Genomic DNA, 25,854 nt, shown 5'->3' with positions numbered 1-25,854 from the left:
TGCCAAGAGTGTGCAAAGCTGTCATCAAGGCAAAGGGTGGCTACTTTGAAGAATCAAAAAATATAAAATATATTTTGATTTGTTTAACACTTTTTTGGTTACTACAGGAGCAACACCTGTAGTAAAAATGTGTTATTTCATAGTTTTGACGTCTTCACTATTATTCTCAATGTAGAAAATAGTAAAAATAAAGAAAAACTCTTGAATGAGTAGGTGTGTCCAAACTCTTGACTGGTACTGTATATTTTATTCAGCTTTGTTCAATTGTATTCTTCATGCTATAAAATAAAGCCACGGAATTCTAAGCTAAATGAACTATTGTAGCCCACAGCCATTTGGCATAGCCACATAAGGACAACTCAGAGTATGCTATTATTTTCTCCAGAAATAGACTACATATCATGCTTCTTTAGACCTGTCTAAAATTAAAAATGGATTTATTGGCAAGGTGTAGGCTATATTACATGGATTTATTAGACTTTTTAAAATGGCTTGTTGGCTATGTGTAGAAGCCAAGAGATGTTAATTAACGGTCAATTACCGTGAGACCGACAGTTATTTGCTTGACAATCACCGGCCTGTTCACCCCACTATCATCCGTACAGGTGCATCAAAGCTGGGACCGAGAGACTGGAAAAACAGCTTCTTTCTCAAGGTCATCAGACAGTTAAATAGCCATCACTAGCCTGCTACCACCCGGTTACTCAACCCTGCACCTTAGAGGCTGCTGCCCTATATACATAGACATGGAATTGATGGCCACTTTAATAATGGAACACTAGTCACTTTAATAATGTTCACATACTGTTTTACTCATCTCATACAGTACAGTGCCCTCCACTAATATTGGCACCCTTTGTAAATATGAGCAAAACAGGCTGTGAAAAATGTATTCTTTGCGGGTTATACTCTTGGTCTTTTATTCAAAATATTCACAAAAATTTAACCTTTTAATTTTTTTAAAATAAATGTGAAATAAAAGACAAAAATATTTTTCAACGAAACAACATGTGTGCCACAATTATTGGCACGCCTAGAAATTCTTATGAGTAAAATCTAACTGAAGTTTATTCCCTTTCATTTTTTTAATGTTTTTAAGTTCGCCTGAGTGATTAGGAACACTTAAGTGGTAAGCCATGACTTCCTGTTTCACTGGGGTATAAATACGATGTGACACACAGGCCAAGTTCCCATAGTTATCAATCACTATGGGAAAGACCCGAGAATACAGTAATGATGTGCGACAAAAGGTTGTTGAGCTGCACAAATCAGGAAATGGCTATAAGAACATAGCTCAACAGTTGAAAATGCCCATTTCCACTATCAGGGCAATAATTAAGAAGTTTAAAACAACTGCAGATGTTAACAATCGGCCTGGAAAAGGACGTGTGTCTATATTGACCCCACACACAGTGAGGAGGATGGTTCGAGTGGCCAAAAAATCTCCAAGGATCACGGCTGGAGAATGGCAGACGTTAGTTGGGTCTTGGGGTCAGAAAGTCTCAAACTACGATCAGACGCCACCTACATAACCACAAGTTGTTTGAGAGGGTTGCCATAAAAAAGCCTTTGCTGTCATCAAACAACAATCTCAAGCGCCTACAGTATACCAAACGTTACTGGAACTTTCAATGGGACCGGGTTCTATGGTCAGATGAGACCAAAATAGTGCTTTTTGGAAACAAACACCAGAGGTGGGTTTGGCGTAGACAGAAAGATATCCATGCAGAAAAGTACCTCATCCCCACTGTGAAGTATGGTGGTGGATCTTTGATGTTGTGGGGCTGTTTTGCTTCCAAAGGCCCTGGACTTGTTAGGATACATTGTATCATGGACTCCATCAAGTACCAGCAGATATAAATCAAAACCTGACTGCCTCTGCTAGGAAGCTTAAACTGAGCCGTGGTTGGATCTTCTAGCAGGACAATGATCCAAAGCACACCTCAAAATCAACACACAAATGGTTCACTGACCACAGAATCAAGGTTTTGCCATGGCCAGTCCCCTGACCTATACCCCATAGAAAATCGGTGGGATGAGTTGAAGAGGAGAGTCCACAAGCGTGGACCTCGGAATCTGATGGATTCTGAGAGATTCTGTATGGAGGAATGGTCTCAGATCCCTTGCCATGTGTTCTCCAACCTCATTACGCATTACAGGAGAAGACTCAGAGCTGTTATCTTGGCAAAGGGAGGTTGCTCTAAGTATTGGCTGAAGGGGTGCCAATAATTGTGGCACACATATATTTGAGAAAACGATTTCTTTTATGATAATAATTATTTTATTCTTTCAATTTTACTTTAATTAAAGGTTAGATTTTTGTGAATATTTTGAATGGAAGAACAAGAGGATAAACACAGTTTTTCACAGCCTGTTTTGCTCATATTCAAGAGGGTGCCAATATTAGAGGAGGGCACTGTATATACTGTATTCTATTCAATTGTATTTTAGTCAATGCCACTCCGACATTGCTCGTCCGAATATTTATATATTTCTTAATTCCATTCTTTTACTTTTAGGTTTGTGTATTGTTGTGAATTGTTAGATACTACTCCACTGATGGAGCTAGGAACACAAGCATTTCGCAACATCCGTAATCTGCTAAATATGTGTATGTGACCAATAAAATGTGATTTGATTTATGGACTACTTTTGACCAGGGCGCATAGGGATAAAGCACACTACTCAGGCTGATACTCCATCTCTCAATTCTGCTGCATTTCCTTGCCTGGCAGGCCTTTTTGACAGAGAAGGTGTAACCGATGCGAAATGGCTAGTTAGTTAGCGGTGGTGCGCGCTAATAGCGTTTCAATCAGGTGACGTCACTCGCTCTGAGACCTGAAGTAGTTGTTCCCTTGTTGTTGATGTGTGCAGAGGGTCCCTGGTTCAAGCCCAGGTTGGGGCGAGGAGAGGGACGGAAGCTATACTGTTACAAAGGCAGCCAGACTTGTGATGACAGAACCTGTCCTTTTCGTTCTCATTCTAAGATGGATACGGAAGCTTCAGGCCTAAATATTCCAACAGCCACCGAGCTGATTGACTGGAGCTGTAAGTCAGTGCTCTATTAGTTGACTTTGAAACGGGGAGACCACACACAAACCAAGGGGATGTTGGTTTTAGGACTGTCTGGAATATGCAGTTCTTGTCACTAACTTTTTGTGACAAAACGCATATTACGGTGGCAAACGTTTGAAAAGAATTTGGCATTTTCAATGGATTATTGTGTTGGTTGTTGGTGTTAGGACTGTCTGGAATATGCAACCCTGTCACTAACTTTGTGATTTAAAGCACTTCTAATTCCATAGTAAATATGTGAATAGGGCTTTTTTTCAATGGATTATTATGCATTTCATTTGACATTCTAATTAATTAATCCTCATTATAAACTGGGTGGTTCGAGCCCTGAATGCTAATTGGCTGACAGCCTTGGTATACCAGCCCGTGTACCATGGGTATGACAAAACATGTATTTTTACTGCTCTAATTAAGTTGGTTACCGGTGTATAATAGCAATAAGGCACCTTGGGGGTTTGTGGTATATGGCCAATATACCACAGCTAAGGGCTGTATCCAGGCACTGTTTGTGTGTGTGGGGGGTGAGTGCGAGGGGAAGGTTTGCAGAAAAGAAAATCCAAGGCGATTTCTAACAAACATTCACCTGCAGACATGTTTGGATGATTCACAATAGCTCTTTTATTGAGAGTGTCTGAGAGAGAGAGACAGTAAAATGAAGTGAGTTCATTCAATAGATAGAATGGGCTTAATTATGGACCCTTGCGGTGACGCACTCTCCCGTTCGTGCCTGTTTGGTTCTGTATACCTCCATTTAAACATTTGACGGTTAGTACAAAGGAAGTGTCCTCTGCTGAACTGACTCGAGGCTAACTCTCATGTCTATTGATGGATCCCAGACACAAAGGCTCTGTCTCGACTGCTTAAAACGTCTGTCCTCACCACCTCTTCATCTGCACTGATTGGGGAAAAACAATATGGCTGAAGGCAACTCATCCTCCTCAGGCTGACTCATCATCACCTTGTCAATTCTTCCAGATCAATGCATCGAAGGAGAGGATTTTTTTTTTTTGACAATTGAGAAAAGAGCTCTGGTTAACTTTCACCTGTCACTCACCCCTTCCTCTAACTTACTTCACAGGTGATGAATGTATTGCGTGTTGTACTGTATTTTTTCATTCTTAAACTCTAAAGAGTTTAAACTCTAAACCTAAAGAGTTCCCTTGACACACTCTCTCCAGTCTAACAGTAACGTTCATGAGTAACTATGTCCCTCTCACTCTGTCCTCTCTCTCTCTCTTTCATTCTCTTCTCTTTCTTACTCTCTCTCCTTCTCTCTTTCTGTGTCTCTCTGTCTGTCTCGCCGTCTTTCTCTTGGACACAGGTCCCGATCGGACCCAGGAGGTGACTTTGGAGCAGGGGACAGAGACGGAGGTGGATGTCCCTCCCGAGCTGAATGACATGGAAGAGGTTGTCCAGGAGTCTTCTGGAGACTGGCACTGTGGCATTCCCAACGTCTTCCCTTAGATCCCAACTCAGACTTGAATTGACCATCCCGGTTCATCCCAGCATAGACTCTTTACTAGGAGTTTGCGCACTGATGATACAAAGCACTGATTTTACCACTAAGTAGGTGTGGAAAAACATAGCACTCAGATCAACCCCCCCCACGCCAAAAGCTTTTTAATTGAGTTGGACAGTTCTGCACTTTTTCTAAAGCTTACCCACGTTAATGTTGCCAATCAAATACTGGAAACAGAAAGCGTGTGCGGCTGTACCTACACACATTGGGTCTTAGCAGCAGCTATTTCTGCCTGTTTCTCTTGTCCTCAGATATGCAGTAAAGTGGCAATCTGTGATTGCTACATCCATTTTTGAACTTTTAAATTCATGATATACACCCATTGATTATTGAAGACTATAACTTAAAAATTCCTCATGAGCTTAGTTCAGCTTGTTCCTCTTTTTTGGTAAAAAAAAACATAAATAAGCAATTGTAATCAAACATTTTATAGTCTCAACATGGTTAAAACGATCCTTTTGATACCATGGTTGTTCAGTCCTGGCATCCATAGCTCTGTCTCATGAATTTGAGAGTGGTTACAGTTTTCCAGCCCCATCCCTCAGCTATTTACCAAATCAGTGGCGGGGTGCCCGCTTTTGTTGTTGTTTGAACTGCAGATTGTCCCTTTAAAGGCAGAGAACTGGTCCTTCCATTTAACTAAATTGCTGAATCAGCCTGCGCTCTGATTCTCATTAGTACGAGTCCCTTATGAGACGTTTTAGTCAATAAGACGTTTGGTAATCAGCCGCTGACCTCCCAGTGCAATTCACCGGTCGGAGCTGTAGCAAGCTGAGGTAGGCTACCGGCGGTTTGTTCCTAGACTGTTGTTTACTTTGTTTCCCAATAAGAGGAGCAAACACTATAGATCTGCATGGCTGCACTGTCAGTCCTGCGGTACTGGTTCATGTCTCCCTGTAGAGTAGTATAACCACTCACAAGCCCCATCCACAAACAGCATCCTAGATCCTACCCTCCCTAGGCACCCCTGTAGATCCGCAGTCCGTAAGTCAATCAATATAATGTATTTTTTAAACTCCTTTTTTTACGTCCGCAGTAGTCAGTCACAAACGGCTTCATATTACCTATTTCGGACTGGACTAGGTATAAGCAATAGTGTGAGAACTCCACCTTGCCCGCTGAAAGGCTGGATGAAACGTTAGCCTTATTGCTTATTCCTATCCAATCATTTCAGATCTACACTAGCGTATAACGGGCTGGGTGTAGGGGTTGTTTCTAGACGGGGAACTCCATCTCTCCCGTGCTCCTGGGGCTGCTCCACAAACTGCAAACAGGCCCACTATTAACTGTTTGACAATTGAGCTGTGCTTTAACAGACACACACATTGGAGTGCAGTTTACCAGAAAAATACATTTCTTTTTGCATATTTATGCTATACCCTTTTCTAAAAGGCAAGCTAAAGGTTTTGTTTTTGATGAATTTGTTGTAAAAAAAATATATAAAAATTTGCCATAAAGTTGAAGGTAGCCTTGAATGGTGAGACTATAAAGTGCTAAGGGTCATATGGATCAGACCTGGGTTCAAATACGCTACTCTTTGGAATCATTCGCTTTAGTCTGCCCAGAGTGCCAGGTGGGTGGGTTTGCAGAATGCAATCTTGCAAATGACCACTCTATAGGTTTCATTGTGCCAGGCAAGCTCGATCAAGCATAATGATTTTGAATAGTATTTAAACCTAGGTTTGGTGTGGATTTGATCCCCTCTCTTCTTAAATGTTATGCCTGTACTTTTGACAATGATGATGACCTGTGATACCACTGTTATTGGCTGCTGTAAGAGGGCTTCTGGGGTTGACTCTCCACATTCACAATGTGTTGCATGAAATTGTAATTTAGTTGTAAGCTTATGCACAGCCATTTTGTAATCTGATATTTTATTTTGCAATGTAAATAGTGTATGAAAGATTGCATATATTTTTGGATTCCTTATCAAATTGGTTGTGAACAAGAATTCATTTTTTTGTCAATTGCTGAACCAGTTTACAGACTTTAAGCGTTTTTGTTTTTTTGGGGCAGGAATGTATTTTGTAATGTTGAAAAGTATTTAATTAATAAAACCAGTCATTTTTTACAGATTTAATGTGTGCCAATTGTTTTAGAAATTAATTGTGTGAAGTTGATTGCATTTCATCTGTTTGATTTTCTGTAATACGTGAAGATCTCAGTATGTCTCTGCGTCAAAACCTCGTATCTAGAAAAGGCAGGTGTTTAGCAAATGAAAAATCCATTGTCACATAGTCAAAACCCATTATTGTCCCTCTCTTTCATTAGTCCGAGTTAAACTTTCACAGCATATGGAAAAAAACGACAACTTTCATTAATTCAAATGTCGCTTCCGCCATGTTGAGGCATTATTAAGTTCCTTTCCTTGATTATGCAATTATTGAGCAAACACAATTACTCTTGGAACCAGGAGTGAGATGCAGCTCTGTCATGAGTCTGCTTCAAACGGCACAATGACCTGACCTAAACAAAGATGGATACCGGTATAGTGTTGAATGTTTCATCACTTCTTGTACCCTACATTTGCAAGTTACTGCATGTGTGTACACTACTTTTAAACTTCTATCAAACAACACAACCAGAGACCCATAACGGTTTTATGATTTTTAATTCCTTCATTTCTTTTTTCTAGTTATTAAGTGGCTGGTCGTACATCTTTTTATTACAGATACAACAATGAGGGTCTCAAGAGTTTCATTTACATTCATTCACAGGACCCATACAAAAACGCGCGCACACACATTAAGACATGGGGGGAGTGGAGACAGGGGCAGGCAGAGTATGCTACAGATTACACACGTTGGTTTTTAAACGAATGGAGGAAAGACACTTCGGTTTGGGGGTATTGGACAGTACAGTGGCAGTAAATAAGCAGTTTATGCAAGTCGTCGCTCGTGCCTTGGTCGACAAACTCCGCGTCCTCTATCCATCTTCATCTTTTTAAAAAAAATAACGTTTATGCTTTTACACAGTTAAATAACGAGCACCTTTATGACAGTGTTGGTCTTTTAATATCCACACAGAGTAAACACAGCACATTGTTTTTGGCAGTCAGAAATGGCATTGCTTAGCTAGCTGTTTTGTATTCATATTTTGTGCAGTGCTTCGATAGATATATATATATATAAAGCAAGAGATACTTAAGACAGAGAAGACTACACTAATGGGGGAAGGGTCTGAATCTGTCCTCCCGTTGGAAGTGCCATGCTTATAGCAGGTCCAGCGTGAGCTTGGTTTCAGAGCAGTCAGTGTCTGCTTTTCAATGGTCAAAACAGTGCACTTCAGACGCATCTCAGTTAGATCTGGATGGGGAAACTCCCAATACCATACCCATTAGTGTCTTAAACAATCTACATGTACTGGAAATCAAATGAAAACAACATTAGAAATGATATCATCCATTGACTTCTACAATTCAGTGGATACTACAGACAGAATTTTAGTAGGTTAACAGCTTTCAGTAGCTCGATGTCATTTTGCCACCAAAGATCACAGCCAGCCATAGACCCTAATGGAAAAACATGGAAAGACAGCAACACTTAAGACAGGACACTTACACTGATGATACAGGAGGGTAGACATACAAACACATGACCAACTGGCCATCACAACAACCCATGCAAGCTTAGTAAGACAATGCTTAGCTATGAATTCATGTCAGGATGTACGGAAATGGGAGGGGGTTTGGGGGGGAAATGACAAAGACAAGCATGACAAGACAGATAATCACTCGTTTCTGAACCAGAACCAGACCTGGTCACACTTTCACAACCACAAGCGGTCAGGGCCAGGTCAATTGGACCTAAGCTACTTCAGCCAGGTCTGGTCCAGTTAGCCAACCTTGTTAAACGACTCTATACAGACAGACAGAGAAATAGAAATGAAGACACAGGTACTGTAAAGCTATGACAGGGGTCCTTTAGGCTGTAAGAGGGGGTCCGGATGACTTCGGCAACAGTTCACATCCAAGATGGTTGCACAGGAGAGGCGGGAGGGAGGAGCAAGGGGCGGGGGGAGGAGCAAGGGGCGGGGCGGGGGGCACAGATTGTGTCACTATATCTACCAGCCGGGTGCGGGTGAGGGAGGCATTTGAGTTATAAAATGAAAGTGTTAGAAAAGCAGGGAGAGGTGTGTGAGTCGACAAAGATCTGTTCTTTGTTTTCCCCCCACTTGCGTCCCTTTTCTTGACATCTGCCTTTGTGCTCTTGAAAGGGGACTTCATTTTTTGGGTAGAGACCCAGTCCGGCTTGCGCCCTGCAAGAGAGTGAGAGACGAAACATAAATCAGGAAATGGACTGCTTTTGTCATTCGCTAACGATGCTCACTGAAGGGACCTGCTGATTAGGACACAAATGTCCAGCTGTATATTGTCGTACAGTCTATGTGGCCTTGAGCATTGTGTACTATTGTTTTGTTAGAATAAGTGGGTGAGTTCTAGGTATTATCAGAATTGTTTATTTTGTGAATTCTCGGCTATGCCCTAAAAAGAAACATCTCCCAGTTCAAATGTGCATGTTGTTCCCAAAACTGATCAATGACGTGTTGTACCAAGCTCATTCCCTAAGAATAGATTGTGCATTTTCTCGTGGGGATATAAAAGTAGGAGAAAGAGGGAAGGATTGGAACGGAACAAAGATTATACAAATGAGACAATTCTTTACGGAGAACTATTGGAATGAATATAATCCATAACGTACAAAGCCTTTAAATCTCCTAAAACAAAAGGAGATGGGAGAAACGGGCCAAGCTCTGAGCCATTCTTACAGCAATTTGAGCTTAAAATCATTATCGGTTCGAAACAGACTAATTAGAATGCAGTAACAGAACTGGAGAATGGAAAACACCAAACAAATGAAAAGAAAACATTTTAAATAAAAGTCCGTCCCCAGATAATGATTCAAGATAGCGGAATCAGAAGCGCTAGAGATGGTGGCTTTAGGCAGAGAGATTGTGGGGAAACGAAGAAGAGAAGATTGGTGTACTATTTACCCACACATTTGTAGATTTTGATCATCTTCGTCATCTTTTAGTTATCGTAATGCCACATAGTCCAGCTAGCAAAGACACCATGTGAATATATACAGCTACTCTAAACATTTGTAAAAGTAGGCCTACTGTAGGGTATGTTGAAGATGACTGTGCTTGGTTGCCTTGCTAATCAACACACCCACTGTGAGTGCGCTGACTGTACCTATGGGAACAGAAGCTCCCTGTGCCTATTCTGCCTAATTAAAATAACTGTATCATCTGAAGCTTGGGCCAGACTGGATAATTAAAACTGCCAGAGACCTCCAGAGCATGTCCTAGAGATTAGCATTCACCATGCCATGAATAACGCAAGGAGAGACAAACAACAGCCTCTCAGAATGCAGGAGCTCTCCGAATCAACACTCAGAGGAGAACTTGAGTTTATTGACAGTGAGCGGAGAGAAAGATAAGCGGAGAGCGTAAGAGAAGGAGAGACAGACAGGGGCGGAGGCGGAGAGAAAGAGAGGCAGAGACCAAAAGACAGAGTTAGAGAGAGACACAGTAGAGACAGAAGGTGGACAAAAAGAGATAAAGACAGGCAGAGACTGAGATAGAGAGAGGAGAGAGACAGGCAGTGTGCCATTGCTCAACAATGGACATGTTCCCTCTCTACTGTTAGGGAGCGTGTCGGCTGTTGCTGACAGCTGATTACAGTAAGTGAATGCACTGCTTATGTATGTGCTCCAGTTCAGAGCCTGTCGCGTTACAGCGGAAGCAGAGGGAGAAACGTGGCCTGGAATAAACAGGGAGAGTCTGTCAATAGTGGATGCTGCTGATTGTAGCAAAAAATATCTAAAATCTCATACGGAGGGTATACTCTCTGTTCAAACACCTCAGTCATCTGTTTGAGATGAACACACCGGGGTACTATGCTGCTCCTCGAAAAGTCCGGAAATGTTCACTCAAGTGCATGTAAGTGTGTCTGCCTTGCCTTTGTGTGTGGCCTACTGTGTTGGAGAAAAAACTCATGTATAAGTCTGTGTAGTAATACATCCCAGTATCGTATACAGTGTACTTGGTACACACGTGCATGAACCAGATGGTCAATGTAATGAAACGTGCAATGGCCTAGTTGTAGAAAGAATGAGCGGCACTGCTTCCATAACAGCTTGGCTTACCTTATGGTGTGTTTGCAGTCGCGTAAGCCATCGGCAAAGTGAGCAAAGCTACCACATGCCACAATTGTAATTGCTAAGCGTATCCCATTGCAGTTAGCACAGCTCCTAGAATAGCCATTAAGAGTAAGCAGGACTACTATCCCGAAAGCTTTCTTCTAATCCATTCATTTCACAGCCGGGTGTAGGCCCACAGGTGCAAGGTCACTGTCTGCGAGTAAGCAGCCAATTATGTTAGGCGCTACATGTCGGTATCAAGCCAAAAAATAGCACTACCTTTGACATCGAACTGCACTCTTTAATGCATGAAGCCTGTAGCATCAGCCAGACACTGTAATTATCACTGTCTAGAGGCTGTCTCAAGGTGCAGTTATTCTGCTGGTGGTATGATAGGCAATGGAAGGTGTCACCTTAGCCTATCAACGTTGAATAAATTCATAGTAAGTAAGAGTAAATATATATCGCCGCTCATGACTCATCCGTTACTCACTGAGTGCTGGGTATCATCACTGGGGTGAAAGAAGAAGAGAGAGACAGAAGGGAGGAATAAAAGAGAGAGAGATCCCATCTGTTTAATCAAGTGCACATTCTGGAATTAGTTTCAATAACATACAAAGGGGATTATATAATGAGATATTCCCTTTTTATGTTAATGTCAAAAGGCAGATTAGAGCGTTTTTGTCACTTAAAAATGGGTTTCGTTTTCGTTTACCATTTTGAAGATCTTAGACAGGGTTCCGCTGTCTCCTGCACCGGCCTTCTTCGCCTTAGCGGATCCTGTTGACTTCTGAGACCCCTGGAAGAGAGCAGGGGTGAGGTAAGACACTAGGAGACATTGTTGTTGTCACTTAGCATGGTGGCCCAATCAGTGTGTGCTTTTGCCAGCTCATCTATGGTTTTGTTCATCTAAATGATTTACTAATGGCTAAAAAGCGACATCATATGTACATATCTTACGTGGGTACTGCATGGTCGTTTAGTACAAAACAAGATTTTCTGATAATATCATGTTGCATGAAAACAACAGAAGCGATAGCCTCGTCCCCGAGCTCAGTTGAAAGCCTGCAGATGACGAGGTTATAGAAGAGATGGCTATTGAGTCAGTGACTCTCATCACAGAGTGAAATTTTACATGCAGTATTGAACCAGCCTCGATCAAAAAGGGGCTCCTTTGTGGTGGCATTGAAGCAGTGGAGCAAATCAATCTGAGTCAAAGTGGAAGTCTTTCACTTTCTAAATCAAATTCAATCTCAGTAACAGCTGAGCTGTGGCTGCTCTGACTCTCAAAAGGGGGATTAGACTGAGAACTGTTCACAAAAAACATGCATGAGGATGAATTAAAGGTGGGGAGGAACACTTCAAAGTGTTATTTAAAGATCCCTTACCTCAGAGAAGAGCTTTAAAGGTCTCATCCCTTATCACGCTGTTATTTTACCCCCACACAGTGTTAGCTGTTATGTGTGGCTCATAACATCCACAACACACACGCGCACACACACACACACCAGTGGAGGCTGCTGAGGGGAGGCCGGCTCATAATAATAGCTGGAATGGTATCAAACGTGGTTTCCATGCAGTTGATACAATTCCATTGAATCCATTCCAGGCATTACTATTAGCCGTCCTCCCCTCAGCAGCCACCACTGACACATACACACACAGAGACACACACAAAGACACAAACGCATGTGCGCACACACACACACGGGCCAAGAGAAGAGGGCAAGACTTCAAATTCAGCACGGCAAATAAGAAAAAGCAGGATTAAGTTGCTGGTTATCATACCGAAAAGGAAAAACGACTTCAGCAAATAAAGAACTGGATATTCAATTGAGCCGGAGGCGGAGAGCTTGCCAAACAAAACTACTCAAAACATGATTTAATAAAAGAGAAACTGATGGGGGCGTTATGCATGTACGCTTGGATTAGAACAAGCTCTCAAGCCTTAAAATGGCTACAGAATATACTGTTTAAGGAACGGCCTGGGATTTTTCTCTTAGTTTTCTTTAGCTGTAGCGTTTAACCACGTACCAGGCCTAGTTTCGCAGTCATTGCCGTCCACTGGACAAGGACATGTAAGAGACAGAGACAGGGAACAGACAGGGGTGAGGGGAGGAAAGTTAAACACTCAGGTCTTACTCAGAGCAAAGGCAGTGCAGCAGGAAGAGATGGGTCCACATCCAGGGTCGAGCATAGCAGAGTAAGGCAGACGCTCGCGTCATCAGAGAGAGCACAGATTCAGTGACATACAGTACACGACATTCAGTGACATCATATGTTAACAAAGCCAAATACACAATCATATCCAAAGACTAAAACAACCTTCAACTCCTCAATTGGACAATATTGACAAAGAGTAAGGTAAATGGGGCTCACCCTAGACTTAGGAGGGGCAGGGGACACCTGAGGGGAGAGAGTGACACAGACCTTTAGAAATACAATTACATTTGAGTCATTTAGCAGACACTCTTATCAAGAGCGATTTACAGGATCAATGAGGGTTAAGTTCCTTGCTCAAGGGCACATCAACAGATATTTCACCTAGTTGGGTCAGGGATTCGAACCAGTGACCTTTCATTTACTGGCCTAAAGTTATTTATACCACTAGGCTACCTGCTCTTAACCACTAGGCTACCTGCTCTAAACGGGTAGACTACCTGCCGCCCTCATATCAACAAGTCAAACGTCAACAGTAGTAGGCAAACTATGCAAATGGGGTGACTCACGATCGTTCTGAAGAGGCGTACAACAGCGTTCTCCCCTCCCTTAGGGGCTGCCTTGGCAGGTCTGGCAGGAGAGGAGGACAAGCCACGGAAGGAACCCTGGAAGGGAGGGAGGGAGGGATGGAAGAAGGAAGGGAGGGAGGGATGGAAGAAGGAAGGGAGGGAGAGATGGAAGAAGGAAGGGAGGGAGGGATGGAAGAAGGAAAGGAGGGAGGGATGGAAGAAGGAAAGGAGGGAGGGATGGAAGAAGGAAAGGAGGGAGGGATGGAAGAAGGAAGGGAGGGAGGGATGGAAGAAGGAAGGGAGGGAGAGATGGAAGAAGGAAGGGAGGGAGGGATGGAAGAAGGAAAGGAGGGAGGGATGGAAGAAGGAAAGGAGGGAGGGATGGAAGAAGGAAAGGAGGGAGGGATGGAAGAAGGAAAGGAGGGAGGGATGGAAGAAGGAAAGGAGGGAGGGATGGAAGAACATTATAAAAGGCACAGCGGGAATACATATAGCCCAACACAACCTAACAAGAAAGTGTGCTCCCTGAACCAGACCAGGCTCTACTCTGGCTCCACTCTCCAGCTCCTGAAAGGTGTTAGCATTGGAAACAGCTGGTGGCATATTGCCAAACACCAGGGATGCTGGAGCACATTTTCTGGGGCTGTAGAACAGCTTCTTCTTGAGCTGGATGGACTACCTGGGGAGCTCTTACATCACAGAGGACCTGAGATAAGCTCTCCGAGTCATTCACAGCAGACTCACGTAGGCGTACACAGATAACGCCCATCCAAAACTCATTCAAACTGAAAACAAGTGATTAAAAACTAACTGGATGAAGGAATTGTAAATAAATGAATAAAGTCAGTAAGAAATGTTTTGGATCTTTGCAAAGTGTGATAAATATCGACACTAAATGCTGTTGAAGGGGAAGTTAAGTAGAGATCAATACAATTAACTACTTCAGACAAATAAACCTTTAGAGGATTGGATAGGGATGAATGCAAAATTAGCTCTATGTCTCATTCTCCTGAACTTCAATAAATAGCACCCCCCTCTCTCTCACAATAGGCTCTAACATGTCCCTTCCCGACACACACAACTGGGACCTTAATTAAAATGGTGTGAATCTGCAATGATTCATTGTAATTTTCTCAATAATAACCCTGATTATTCCCAGTCGGCTATTTAGGGGTATGTTTGTGAGTAACATCCTTTGATATAGCGAAACCCATTTCATCCTGAGTGCCTCTCTCTCTGTGGTATTTTGTGGAGTGAGAGCGAGGGGACCTTTATGCCCCCATTCAAGTCAGTGAGCGAAGAGACTGGAGAAGCTGAGGCTCTCACTGAATCACTGCGATTATCCCTATGAAAGAACTTTACCAAAATGAGAGGGCAAACTTTCACCCCTGTACATCGTTCACAATATAATACACTCATTAGTGCTTCCAATTGCATTTCATTCAGTGTCTTTTCTGCCCATATATGGATGGATAGTTGGATGGATGGAAGCAGACACAAGCAGACAATGACCTCAGGCAAGAAACACATTAACATAGAAAATGTGTTTGTTCTTAGGAGCATTATCCTCTCCAATAAATAGGTATCTAACCCGTAGGACCAGAGGGAATTTAAAATCTCAAACTATTGGAAGTGGATGATAATATCCAACACATTTATGAATACAGAAGGTGCTCAGTAGAATAGCCAGGTAGCATGGTTGTAGGTCGGTCAGTTTGTTCTCCGTGAGAAAAAGATGTTGAAAAGACGTGGAAAATAAGTTATTTCGAACCAAACAAATGCTCATTGGGTTTGTGGTGGAGCCGGTACAGGTGAATTCATCTCACCACTTGTAGTTGTTGTGAAGAACTGATCTGCCACACAGCTGCGACTGGATGACTCAACGGTTATTCTTTATGTGTTCCAGCAGCTCTGTCACCAAGATGGAGACAACTGGGGTTGCGTCCCAAATGGCACCCTATTCTCTATATAGTGCACTACCTTTGACCTAGGCCCATCAAAAGTAGTGTACTATATAGGGAATAGGGTGTCATTTGGGATGCAGCTCCTAGGGGTTCGTTACTGATTGCCATTGCAGAATCCTGTCCGCAGTTGATTAGGAATGATTTATTTTTAACATTGACATCAGAAGTTCCACTTATGTTCCCATTAAATACAGTTCCAGAGATTGAGCAGACCGAGAGAGAGTTAGGAAGAGAAAGTTGAGTCAGAAAGTGGAAGGAGAGAAGTTAGAGTGAGAGAGACATTGAAAGATTAAATTCTGAATTTAGAATCAGTTTGATTTATTTGTAAAGAAGGATCACAATATTCAGTTATGAACTTCACATGTCCTTTACCGAACCATCTTGCATTGGATGTTGTCAGTAACGGTTTTCGTTTTCCAACACAAGAGGAGTGTTCAAAGGACAACGGCATTCTGACGCAAGGAGGGTCCTTTCAGGATAGAGCAGAGCAGGGAATTATTGTGTAGGGAGGGAGGAAGGGATGGAGGGAATGTTCTCCTCTCTCTGGTTGATGTTTGAAGAGTATGAGAGATAAGTGTGTGTTCCTGGCACGGAAGCGCATTGTTATTTACCCACAATTCAGATTTCACAAAGTAGCTGTGCTCGTTCCACAGCGGAAAAGAAAAACAATAGAAATGCGCCACACTGTCATCCAACTTTCCTAAAGCTACAAAGCTCGTTTCATCCTCAACATACACGATTGGATTTACATCACAGTGGACGTCCGTGCATCCTTTCATAATTCAGCTAGCTGCTAGAGTGGCAGCCCAGCCGGCGTAGAGAAAGTTTGGTAACACTTCATTTGATACTTCGTTTCACCTCTGACACAGAGGCTGTTATCCAGGGGTGTTAGGCCAGTACAGTCATAATGCAAAACGTTACCTCTACCATGACAACAGTCACACGTTATAACTGCAGTCATGAACAGATTTGACACCAGATTACACCTTCATGTTAATGTCATAGTGACGTGTCAAATAAAAGTGTAACCAAAAGTTTCCTGCAGTGAAGAACAAGGTCACCTAAAACCCAGGTAGAAAGAGTATTCAGGACTCATAGGACACCTCCTCCCTGAGGATTTAATTACTGTTAAACCTCTCTCCTCAGAGGAGCAGGAGGTCAAACCTGGACAGAAGCTGACTCCTTTAAATGGACCACGGTCAATAATTTATTCTGGAATAAATTAATTGAAATAATGTATTATTTATGAAGGAGCGGGAGGATATGAGGGCCACATAGTGATTACTACATCCTATCCTATTGAGATAGTGTGCGAGCTTATTGTGGACACACAAATCGCCCACTGTCAAATGAATAGATCTTACCCACAATAGGTGAAACATCCATGCACCATAAGTTACAATGATTCATATTTTTTTTTATTTCACCTTTATTTAACCAGGTAGGCAAGTTGAGAACAAGTTCTCATTTACAATTGCGACCTGGCCAAGATAAAGCAAAGCAGTTCGACAACATACAACAACACAGAGTTACACATGGAGTAAAACAACATACAATCAATGATGCAGTAGAAAAAAATAAGACTATATACAATGTGAGCAAATGATGTGAGATAAGGGAGGTAAAGGCCAAAAATGCCATGGTGGCAAAGTAAATAAAGTATAGCAAGAAAAACATTGGAATGGTAGATTTGTAGTTTGAAGAAAGTTCAAAGTTAAAATATAAATAATATGGTGCAAAGGAGCAAAATAAATAAAATAAATAAATACAGTAGGGGAAGAGGTAGTAGTTTGGGCTAAATTATAGATGGGCTATGTACAGGTGCAGTGATCTGTGAGCTGCTCTGACAGCTGGTGCTTAAAGCTAGTGAGGGAGATGTGTTTCCAGTTTCAGAGATTTTTGTAGTTCGTTCCAGTCATTGGCAGCAGAGAACTGGAAGGAGAGACGACCAATATACAGTGCATGCTCCTTCTCAATCCATCACAGCTTTACATTTGACTTGGGTTTTGATTGATCACAAAGGTCAATGTCCGTCAGTGTCACAACAGACAACTCGGCGATTGATTAATAAGACTCACCGGGTGCAGATCCACCAGCCACTGACAGACTCCTTCTTTGGAGTGAAATCCACGTTCAACAGTTGGTATTCTCAGGAGGACAGACTTTTTTTTGAAGTACTTCCACTGCCAGATGACCTCTTCAGTTGACTCTGTGCTGCAACTTCTCCAACTATTTAGGAGAAGCTAGCAGGAATTGGACGACTACCTCAGGGGGGTTGACAGTTTACGACAAAGTGTCATATTAGAAAGCAGTGGAGCTCTAGGTCATTCCATAACACTGACAACAATAAGACAAGGTTGTGGACTACAATCTACTAAACCATAGTTGAACTGGTTCTTTACCATCCAAAACCAGGGTACTGGACCGGACGTCTAGTAAGACCTAGCTCTTGACATTGGACAGTGCTTGTCTTACAGTGCCAGGTGAATGTAAGTTAATAGCAGCTATGCTCTACACTCCTCAGTTCTCATCAACTCTGAATAAATAAAAACGGCAACTATACCACTGTCTGACGTCAATGTCAAATAAATGTAGTGCTCAGAGGAAGTTAAGGTTATTTTTCTTGTCCTTGTTTCACTCAAGTACGAACACTTTAGAAGAAATGCAAATGAGACTGCACTAACTTGACTCTGGCTATCGCTATTAATGTCTTACATTTTGTAAAATGTGCACATAAAAAAATTTCAGAACAAGGTAGGATTGACTCCTTGACTCTTTCATTTTTGACCATGAGGCACATCTAATGAATTCAATGACAAGTAGCATCTCATTGGCAATTCCAGTCCACTTATTCATATTCAGTTATGAATGAAAATACTTAACTGGAGGTCTCCAAAAAGTGAGATGGACAAAGTGAGACAGACTTTCTTGTTTTGATTTTGTATTCGGGTTGATTTTTGAAAATAGCTGTCATTTGCCCCTTTGCTAACCTGAATACAAAATGAAAACAAGAAATAAACACTGTTGTTTTATCCTGATTTACCGGATCTCAATAAAAACTTTCCAAGATGTTCAATTAAAGATCAATTCAAAAAATACTTTCAATTATTGACAAAAGCATCAAATACAAAATGTGACTGAAATATAATTTTCAGTTGAATAAAAGTGATAAGGCAGACAGTACTAAAGATGAATTTCCAAAAGAAAAATTCAGCAAATGAACCTGGTCCCAGATTTGTTAATGCCGTCTTGCCAAATCATACGGTCATTGTCATGCCAAACATGATTAACTTCTCACTGTGCCCATCAATGACAGAATGATCAGATATGGAGATTGAGGTGAGGCCAGACTGTTTGGCATGACAACAATCATTTTACATGGCCTCAAGCTACTTAATAAAAGCTGAGCTAAGAGTAAGCCTCATATTTCCATTAAGTCTAGACAACACTTCTCCCAGCCTCATCTAGACAAGTATGCCATTACTGCAGAGTGTAGTCTTATCCACTCAATAAGTGAAAGGACAAATCAATTGGGAATAGTTTGATGATGTCCATTCCATTCCCTCTTCAACTGGGCCAGATTCTCCATTGGCTATTCCTAGCATAGACCACCTCAGCCCAGCATGAGAGGTTTCTCCTCAAACTAGACTGGATCGAAACGGAACTGTCAGCCAACGTCACTGATTGAGATAATACAATGTGAAAATCAGCAATAACCACTACGCTCAAATCAGTGTGATCGTGTCCAGTTGTGTTGTCGTTCCAAACATTCTGTGGCGTGACTGCACCTGTTGCACCAGAGGAGGGTTATTAAAAGTCACATTACATAATAAAAACAACAATACAAAAGCCCAAAAAAATGCTGCTCAGGGTGGGTGTTTAAGAGCGTTTAATCATGCCATTTATCCAAAAGCTCAGAACAGGATCAGGTTAGGAACAGATGTTGGTCATTACAATTCACAGGAAATACAAGCATCGCAAGCATTACAAAAGGGATCAGCGAATAGGATCCATGGATCCACCCTGGGTTCAAACAGACTCCCACACACACACAGTTCCTGACAGGGTAAAGGAAAACCTGGGTTCAAATACTATTTGAACTCTTTCAAATACTTGTAACATTTGCTTTAGTCTGCCTAGAGTTCCAGATGGCCAGGTTTTGCATGTTGGCGACTATTCTATTGGTTCCATTGCACCTGGCAAGCACAATCAAGCGCAGCTGAAGTATTTGAAATTATTTTAAATAGTATTTGAACCAGGTCTCAGAAAAAGACACCAGTGAACCTGAGAGGTGCTCCATCTATCTGGCGAGAGGAGATCAGCTCTTAGAAGCTTTTAGCCAAGACACTGGGTTTTAGTTAGCCCGGGTATGAGTCTGCTTCTGTTATCATGCCACTCCTTGCCATGCAAACATTTTTTGACATGTTTGGCATGATGGCACAAACAGACTGGTACTCAGGCCAAGGACGAGTGCAAAACTTATTCTGAATCATAAACGGTTGTTGTACTCTAACATTCTTCAGGCTATCGGGTCCTAGTTCTGACAAAGTTACCCAATAGACCCCATATTTAAATGTGCTTATTTTCCTGTCATGGGGTTCAGTTCCATGGTGACTGCACATAGAGACTCATTTATCCATCAATTTAGTCTAATAAGGTCTTCCCCTTTTTGAATAATATGGATTATCAATTAGCTTTGACATGTATCAAATTGGCTTCAGTTCCTGAGGTTAAACCAGTTGTCTTCATTTTTTGGTGATATCTTAAAAAATATATATATATATATATAAATATGACATCACCATGCAGATTCCCATGAACTAGTTTCAAACCAAAATCAACTAATGAAAAGACAAAGAAAATACAGGTGAAACCAAGACAAGAACGTACAACAGAAAGCGCAAATTCCAGTTTGTAAAAGGATCAATGGCTCAATAGTGAATGTTCATATCTGTCAATAACAGTAGCCCTTTCCTGCAGTCAAATGACCTACAGTAGTGGCATTATGGGTGGAATGTTATTCATATTTTCAGAATTTCAGAATTAATAATAAATACAATTACGCGGCAAATCTGGTGTTTCTATGTCAAATGGTTTTGTTATGGAGTCTTCTGTGATGTATATACAATTTAATATTGGGACGTAAACTCAAATGTTTATGTAATACATTTCAACTCTATATCTGACGTGGTACAGATGTCTTTTTTTTTTAAAGACCATAACCAGGTGTATACTTTTGTTTCAAAGAAGATTTGGTTAAGACTACCAAGAAACACTGTGACCCTGATTTAGCCACCGCAGTAAAAGGTTAAAGGGCAATTCTACCACTTTTCAACTTCATTTTCATTATCTCCAGCACACTACCAGTGTCTACACATGTGAAAACAGCTCATTTCAACGTTGTTTAGGAACAAATATAAAGTCAATAAGTTCTACCCAATGACATTTTAAAAACAGTGATTTTCAAACAGCATGAGATTCGCAGTGACATGGGGACATAGAAACTTGTTGCAGGTTTCGATAATCACAGTTTTTAAATGTTTTATCCTACCCTGTGACCATGAGAAGCATTGTATATTTTTAGGACCTATCGTTTTATTTTTTAACCACAGATCATAGAAACACACTGTTTTTACATATGCAGACACTGGTTTGGTGCTGGAGATAATGAATACGAGGTTCCCCTACCAGTTGAAAGCAACTATAAAGGTATGACTCAAACATGCTCAAGAGTACACAGCGACAACATTTGATACAGTGCTCTACATGGCATTCTTTCAACACTAATGGACATGGCCACAAATGCTGATTTTCTATGGAAAATATGCATTGAAAACGTCATAACTATTTTATGTTTTGTTATAAACTATTTTTATAAAACGTAATTCCCAGTGCAGTCAAAAATGTGATGTCCCTGTGTTTTATGTACACTGAGTGTACAAAACATTACGAACACCTGCTCTTTCCATGACATACATTGACCAGGTGAATCCAGCTGAAAGCTATGACCCCTTATTTATGTCACTAGTTAAATCCACTTCAAAATCACTGCAGATGAAGGGGAGGTGACAGGTTAAAGAAGGACTTTAAAGCCTTGAGACTATTGAGAAGTGGATTGTAGAATGTGTGCCATTCAGAGGGGGAATGGACAAGACAAATTGAAGTGCATTTGAACGGGATATGGTAGAAGGTGCCAGGCGCACCGGTTTGAGTATGTCAGGAACTGCAACGCTTCTGGGGTTTTCACACTCAACAGCTTCCTGTGTGTATCGAGAACAGTCCACCCCCCAAAGGATGTGTTCCTAATTTCCACACTATAGGTTTGGAATAATACTGTGAAATGGTGAAAATTATGACAATTCCCTTTTAGTTTAAAAGCTGTTTGAAAAGACAGCCTGAAATTTAAGCCTGTTTTGGTGGGATTACCAGACGGTCAATTAGTTAATAGACCAATAAGAAAGAGAGTTCCAAACCTCTCTGCCAATAACAGCTAGTTTTCTCCCCACTCAAACCACTCCCACACAGTCCTAGCTAAATTCTTGCTTGAGAAATTACTCTTCGCTAAGAAGCATTTTTTGTTTCTTTTTACCATTTTAAATGAAAACAAATCACAGTAAAGGTACTTGATTGTTACCCAGAAATGATTTGATATTAGATTTTTAAAAAACAGCTACATTGGACCTTTAAGAATAAATAATAATGTTTAACCTGTTTTATCCTTTTTCAAACTTTGATCAGTGCAGAAAAAAACTATTATGCTCGAGGCAACAGAGAGTTAGGTATCATATATTTGAAATACAAAACACTTATCACAAATCTGAAGGCAACCCCTTGGTAAAAAATATTTTTCATGTTTCTTTTAATCATAAAATAACTGCTCTGATGTAGAAAACGATTTCCTGAAAGAGCAGAGAGGTGACAATGACATTCAAAGAAATCGATCGAATAGATAAAAAAAAAAAGCTAATACTGCCTCTTTTTACAATAATTTTGTTCATTCAATTTTGACAGGCAAAAACACTGACATTTTCACTAGTGGCAGATATGTTTCAGCAGTACATTTCAATGTCATTTAAAATGTGAAAGAATCTGATCTACAATGCACACAACCAAATCACTCTGAAACTGAACAAAAAAAATTACTACTAAAATTACTTTGAGTTGGGATTTAATTATATGCAAAAGTCATAAGATTTCTGTCCTTTCTGAAGTTGTTATAAGGCTTGGGAGAATGTATATTGTTGAGACTGTTCAGACCACATTCTGCAACCTATTGGATCATCATCTGAAACTACCATTCTCCTCTCTGAACCAATGAGGAACTAACTCCAAATCCCCAGAGTGGACTGAAACAGAGCTGGAAAACATAACAGCGTTGGACTTGAACTCTCTCTTCAATACACTGTACCTACTTCAACACATAACTGTTGAAATATACAGTACGTTTTGTGTTAGACTTTCCTCTGCTTCCAAAGTTGACAACTGATCCACAAACAGTGCCAAGCTGACTGAAATGTGCACTACACTGGGTTGTTATATCAATTTATATCTACAGTACATCCCTTGTCACCAGCTCAAGGAGAGGCTTTGGGACTAAGCATTAGCACATCACAGAGAGACAGAGAGAGAGAGGGCGAGACAAACAATGGCAATGTGGGCTCAACTATTCTCACTGTACCGCAACAGTTATCCACACACATCTGGGTCCAGGTGGTGGCATGCTACGCCAGGATAGTGGGTTCAATTCCCGGGACCACCCATACTTAAAAATGTATGCACGCATGACAGTAAATCGCTTTGGATGAAAGCGTCTGCTAAATTACATATATTATCTGAACCTGCTCTCCAACTACACAACGCAGCATCTTGAATTCTACACAAACCCATATAAGATAAGGATTAGCGTAGATAAATGTTTGTTTTCCTATTCTATGGTATATTATATTATTTATGTTGGATTATGTACAATATTATGGTCTAGAGTTGTCTTTGTAAAGAAGGAGTGAGAGAATCCTAGTCAAAGACACTCTGCACTCGATGGAGGTCCATGCAAGGCATTTAGGTTATAGTTCTCCACCATGGACTATCCACAGTTAAAATGGCTAACAACTAAAGACTCATAAATCAGGAAAATTTGTAGCCTAACAATCCTAACAGTCTCTCCCAAAATACATCTAAGTAAGGGTGCTGACATTTATTCCAATTTCCCCATGAAATCGCCAGAATCATTATTCTCTTTTAAAAATACCTGATACACAACTTTAAAATGGCTCCAGTTTTAGATATATTTATGAGTTAAGCATACAGTATATTTGGAATGAAAGCAAACACACATTTAAATGGTAACAATTCAATCATTCACTTGTACTATACCACAACTATGACCATATAAGTACCGCAGATGCTTTGAAGCTCCAACTGAAATAAAATGTAACATTTTAATGATAGTACCACGCTAAAATAACAATTACAAAACAATTATTCGAAAGACTTAGTCAAAGCCTCTTTGCGCTACACCAATCTCAAACCAGACCAAAATCAGTTATCCAGTTTCTAAATGTAGTTTTCAATGCCATTAATTTGCAAATAAGCACATTTCAGGTGAATGTCTTAAACTTTGGTAGATCACATAAATTTTTTTTTTTTAAAGACATAAAATCGAAGCAAATTGAAAGAAAAACTTGTGACAAATTCTTCCAGCTCACAATCTGCCAAAACCACAAATTAGACATCAGTCCCTCAACTTAAGGCTGAACACAAAAATTAACCATGGTACATTAGAGGTGTATCTTTCAAAAAAAATCAAACTCTCTCCTTTCCTCACCTTGCTCTTCCTTTTCTTGTCCCCTCCAAAGAAGTTCCCAATTTGATCCATAAGGCCAGGGGCCTTCTTTTTCCTTCCCAGGCTAGACAGTCCAGAGGAGCTTGCAGTTGCCATGTCAGTGGTTTGGGTTGGGTAGTGCAGCTAGTATCTCTGTAAGTGGGGTTCTGTCTCTCAGGTAAGAGCGAAGGGGGTATTAAGAGAGAGAAAGGAGAGCAAAGAAACAAACTTAGTCTAGATCCTGATCCTCTGAACCACACTCTGATCCCGCTCCGCTGTGCTCTTGGATGGTCTGTAGCTCATCTGATTCAGAAGGGCGGTCTTTGAAGGTGTTGTCCTCGCGACCCGGGGCATCTCGGGAGAAGAGGCGGACCAGGTGGGGGCGTGGCACAGCGCTGTCGTCAGCATCAGCTGTGCTGGCCTCGTTCCAGGACCTGCTGGGCCCCTCAGTGCCCGTGGAGTCAGTCACCGCCGCCGCCTTCTCAGAGGGGCAGCCATTGTTCGGGTTCACATCTGCCTCATCCAGGCCTGCGCAGAAACAAACAAGGGTTATCTATTGGACCATGGGCCTGCATGGCGCACAAGAGCCCTGCACAATGAGTCCCTTTGACAAGACCCTGCCCTTTCTGCCAGAGAAACTCAACAGAGAAGGGATCCTGAGTGACATGCCCTGTAATAGATCTAGAACACAGATCAAATAAATAGCTAGGAGATTATTGCAACTGGGAACACCATACATGGTTAGCAAGGGTCATTACCAACTATCAAAATAGTTTCACAATGTCTCCTCCTCAGTCCATGCCAAAAAGTTCCTTACAGTTATAATACTGTATAAAAGTAACATAGCACACACATATCCTTCCCTTTACCCCCACCACAAGCCCAAATAGTAGTACATGAATCATTTTACCAGGTACGTTGACTGAGAACACATTCTCATTTACAGCAATGACCTGGGGAATAGTTACAGGGGAGAGGAAGGGGGATGAATGAGCCAACTGGAGGCTTGTGATGATTAGGTGGCCATGATGGTATGAGGGCCAGATTGGGAATTTAGTCAGGACACCGGGGTTAACATCCAACCCGAAAGACAGCCCCCTACACAGGGCAACGTCCCCAATCACTGCCCTGGTGCAATGGGAAATATATTTTTTTAGACCAGATACTGGCCCTCCAACACCACTTCCAGCAGCATTTGGTCTCCCATTCATAGACCAACCAGGAACAACCCTGCTTAGCTTCAGGCCAGCAGTGGGATTAAGGGTGGTACTCATATCCCTAGGTCAGTCATTTGTCATTGAATGTCCAATGCTGACACGCTAATTCACAACTTTCTCCATTTGTTTTTCCACATGTGCAAATGGACATTATGGCCATTAGTGTGATGCTGAGATCTACGGCATTAACTGTAACTTATCCCCTCTGACAGAAGCCACCATGCTAGATAGCTCCCGGAGAACAGGGCATGGAGTGCAGCGCTCCCTGAAGAACAATGCAAACACTATACTGGACGAAATGGTGTAGAAAAAACAACAGTGGAATCTGCATGCTAATATTTCCTCAACAGTGGTCTATTGTCAGAGCCGCATAGTTATTTATGTGG

The 25,854-nt window shown here is 41.4% G+C and overlaps 3 protein-coding genes across 10 annotated transcripts in view; 1 reads left to right on the top strand and 2 right to left on the bottom strand.

Annotated features, from left to right (window-relative positions):
* The window catches only part of LOC115176155 (zinc finger protein 236), a 92,681-nt gene extending 86,007 nt beyond the window's left edge, over nucleotides 1-6,674 (top strand). For all 3 annotated transcript variants that reach the window (XM_029735995.1, XM_029735987.1, XM_029736005.1), the window contains exon 32: nucleotides 4,397-6,674. In XM_029735995.1, the coding sequence (XP_029591855.1) occupies nucleotides 4,397-4,539 (143 nt within the window). In that variant the 3' untranslated portion in view covers nucleotides 4,540-6,674. The remainder of the gene's footprint in view (nucleotides 1-4,396) is intronic.
* A 514-nt stretch (nucleotides 6,675-7,188) lies between these two features.
* Nucleotides 7,189-24,570, bottom strand: LOC115176174 (myelin basic protein). 6 transcript variants are annotated; one of them, XM_029736049.1, is made up of 7 exons: nucleotides 24,255-24,570; nucleotides 13,467-13,562; nucleotides 13,117-13,143; nucleotides 12,772-12,801; nucleotides 11,453-11,536; nucleotides 11,231-11,249; nucleotides 7,189-8,851 (listed from the first exon to the last, which is right to left on the bottom strand). In XM_029736049.1, exons 1-6 carry the CDS (start codon nucleotides 24,366-24,368, stop codon nucleotides 11,247-11,249), a joined length of 354 nt encoding a protein of 117 aa, XP_029591909.1. In that variant the 5' UTR covers nucleotides 24,369-24,570; the 3' UTR covers nucleotides 7,189-8,851; nucleotides 11,231-11,246. The 6 variants fall into 6 exon arrangements, with proteins under 6 accessions (XP_029591909.1, XP_029591927.1, XP_029591890.1 ...); XM_029736067.1 differs by having other exon boundaries at nucleotides 11,453-11,527; XM_029736030.1 differs by lacking the exon at nucleotides 11,231-11,249.
* The window catches only part of LOC115176169 (myelin basic protein), a 50,168-nt gene continuing 48,579 nt past the window's right edge, over nucleotides 24,266-25,854 (bottom strand). The window contains exon 4 of the mRNA XM_029736017.1: nucleotides 24,266-24,779. Within this exon, the coding sequence (XP_029591877.1) occupies nucleotides 24,481-24,779 (299 nt within the window). The 3' untranslated portion in view covers nucleotides 24,266-24,480. The remainder of the gene's footprint in view (nucleotides 24,780-25,854) is intronic.

This window comes from Salmo trutta, chromosome 3, assembly GCF_901001165.1.
Source record: "Salmo trutta chromosome 3, fSalTru1.1, whole genome shotgun sequence".
Lineage (NCBI taxonomy): Eukaryota > Metazoa > Chordata > Actinopteri > Salmoniformes > Salmonidae > Salmo > Salmo trutta.
Note: the sequence above shows the minus strand (reverse complement) of the source record. Positions and strands in the feature narration are given on the sequence as shown.

Excerpts from the sequence above, each read along its gene's own strand:
- LOC115176174 (XM_029736030.1), bottom strand. The coding sequence starts at position 24,368 with ATGGCAACTGCAAGCTCCTCTGGACTGTCTAGCCTGGGAAGGAAAAAG. Across the intron at positions 12,802-13,116 it reads CTGCCCCTCCTAAGTCTAGG|TGGACGGCAATGACTGCGAA; the intron begins GTGAGCCCCATT and ends GTCCTTGTCCAG. Across the intron at positions 8,852-11,452 it reads TGTCTAAGATCTTCAAAATG|GGCGCAAGCCGGACTGGGTC; the intron begins GTAAACGAAAAC and ends ACTCTCTTGCAG.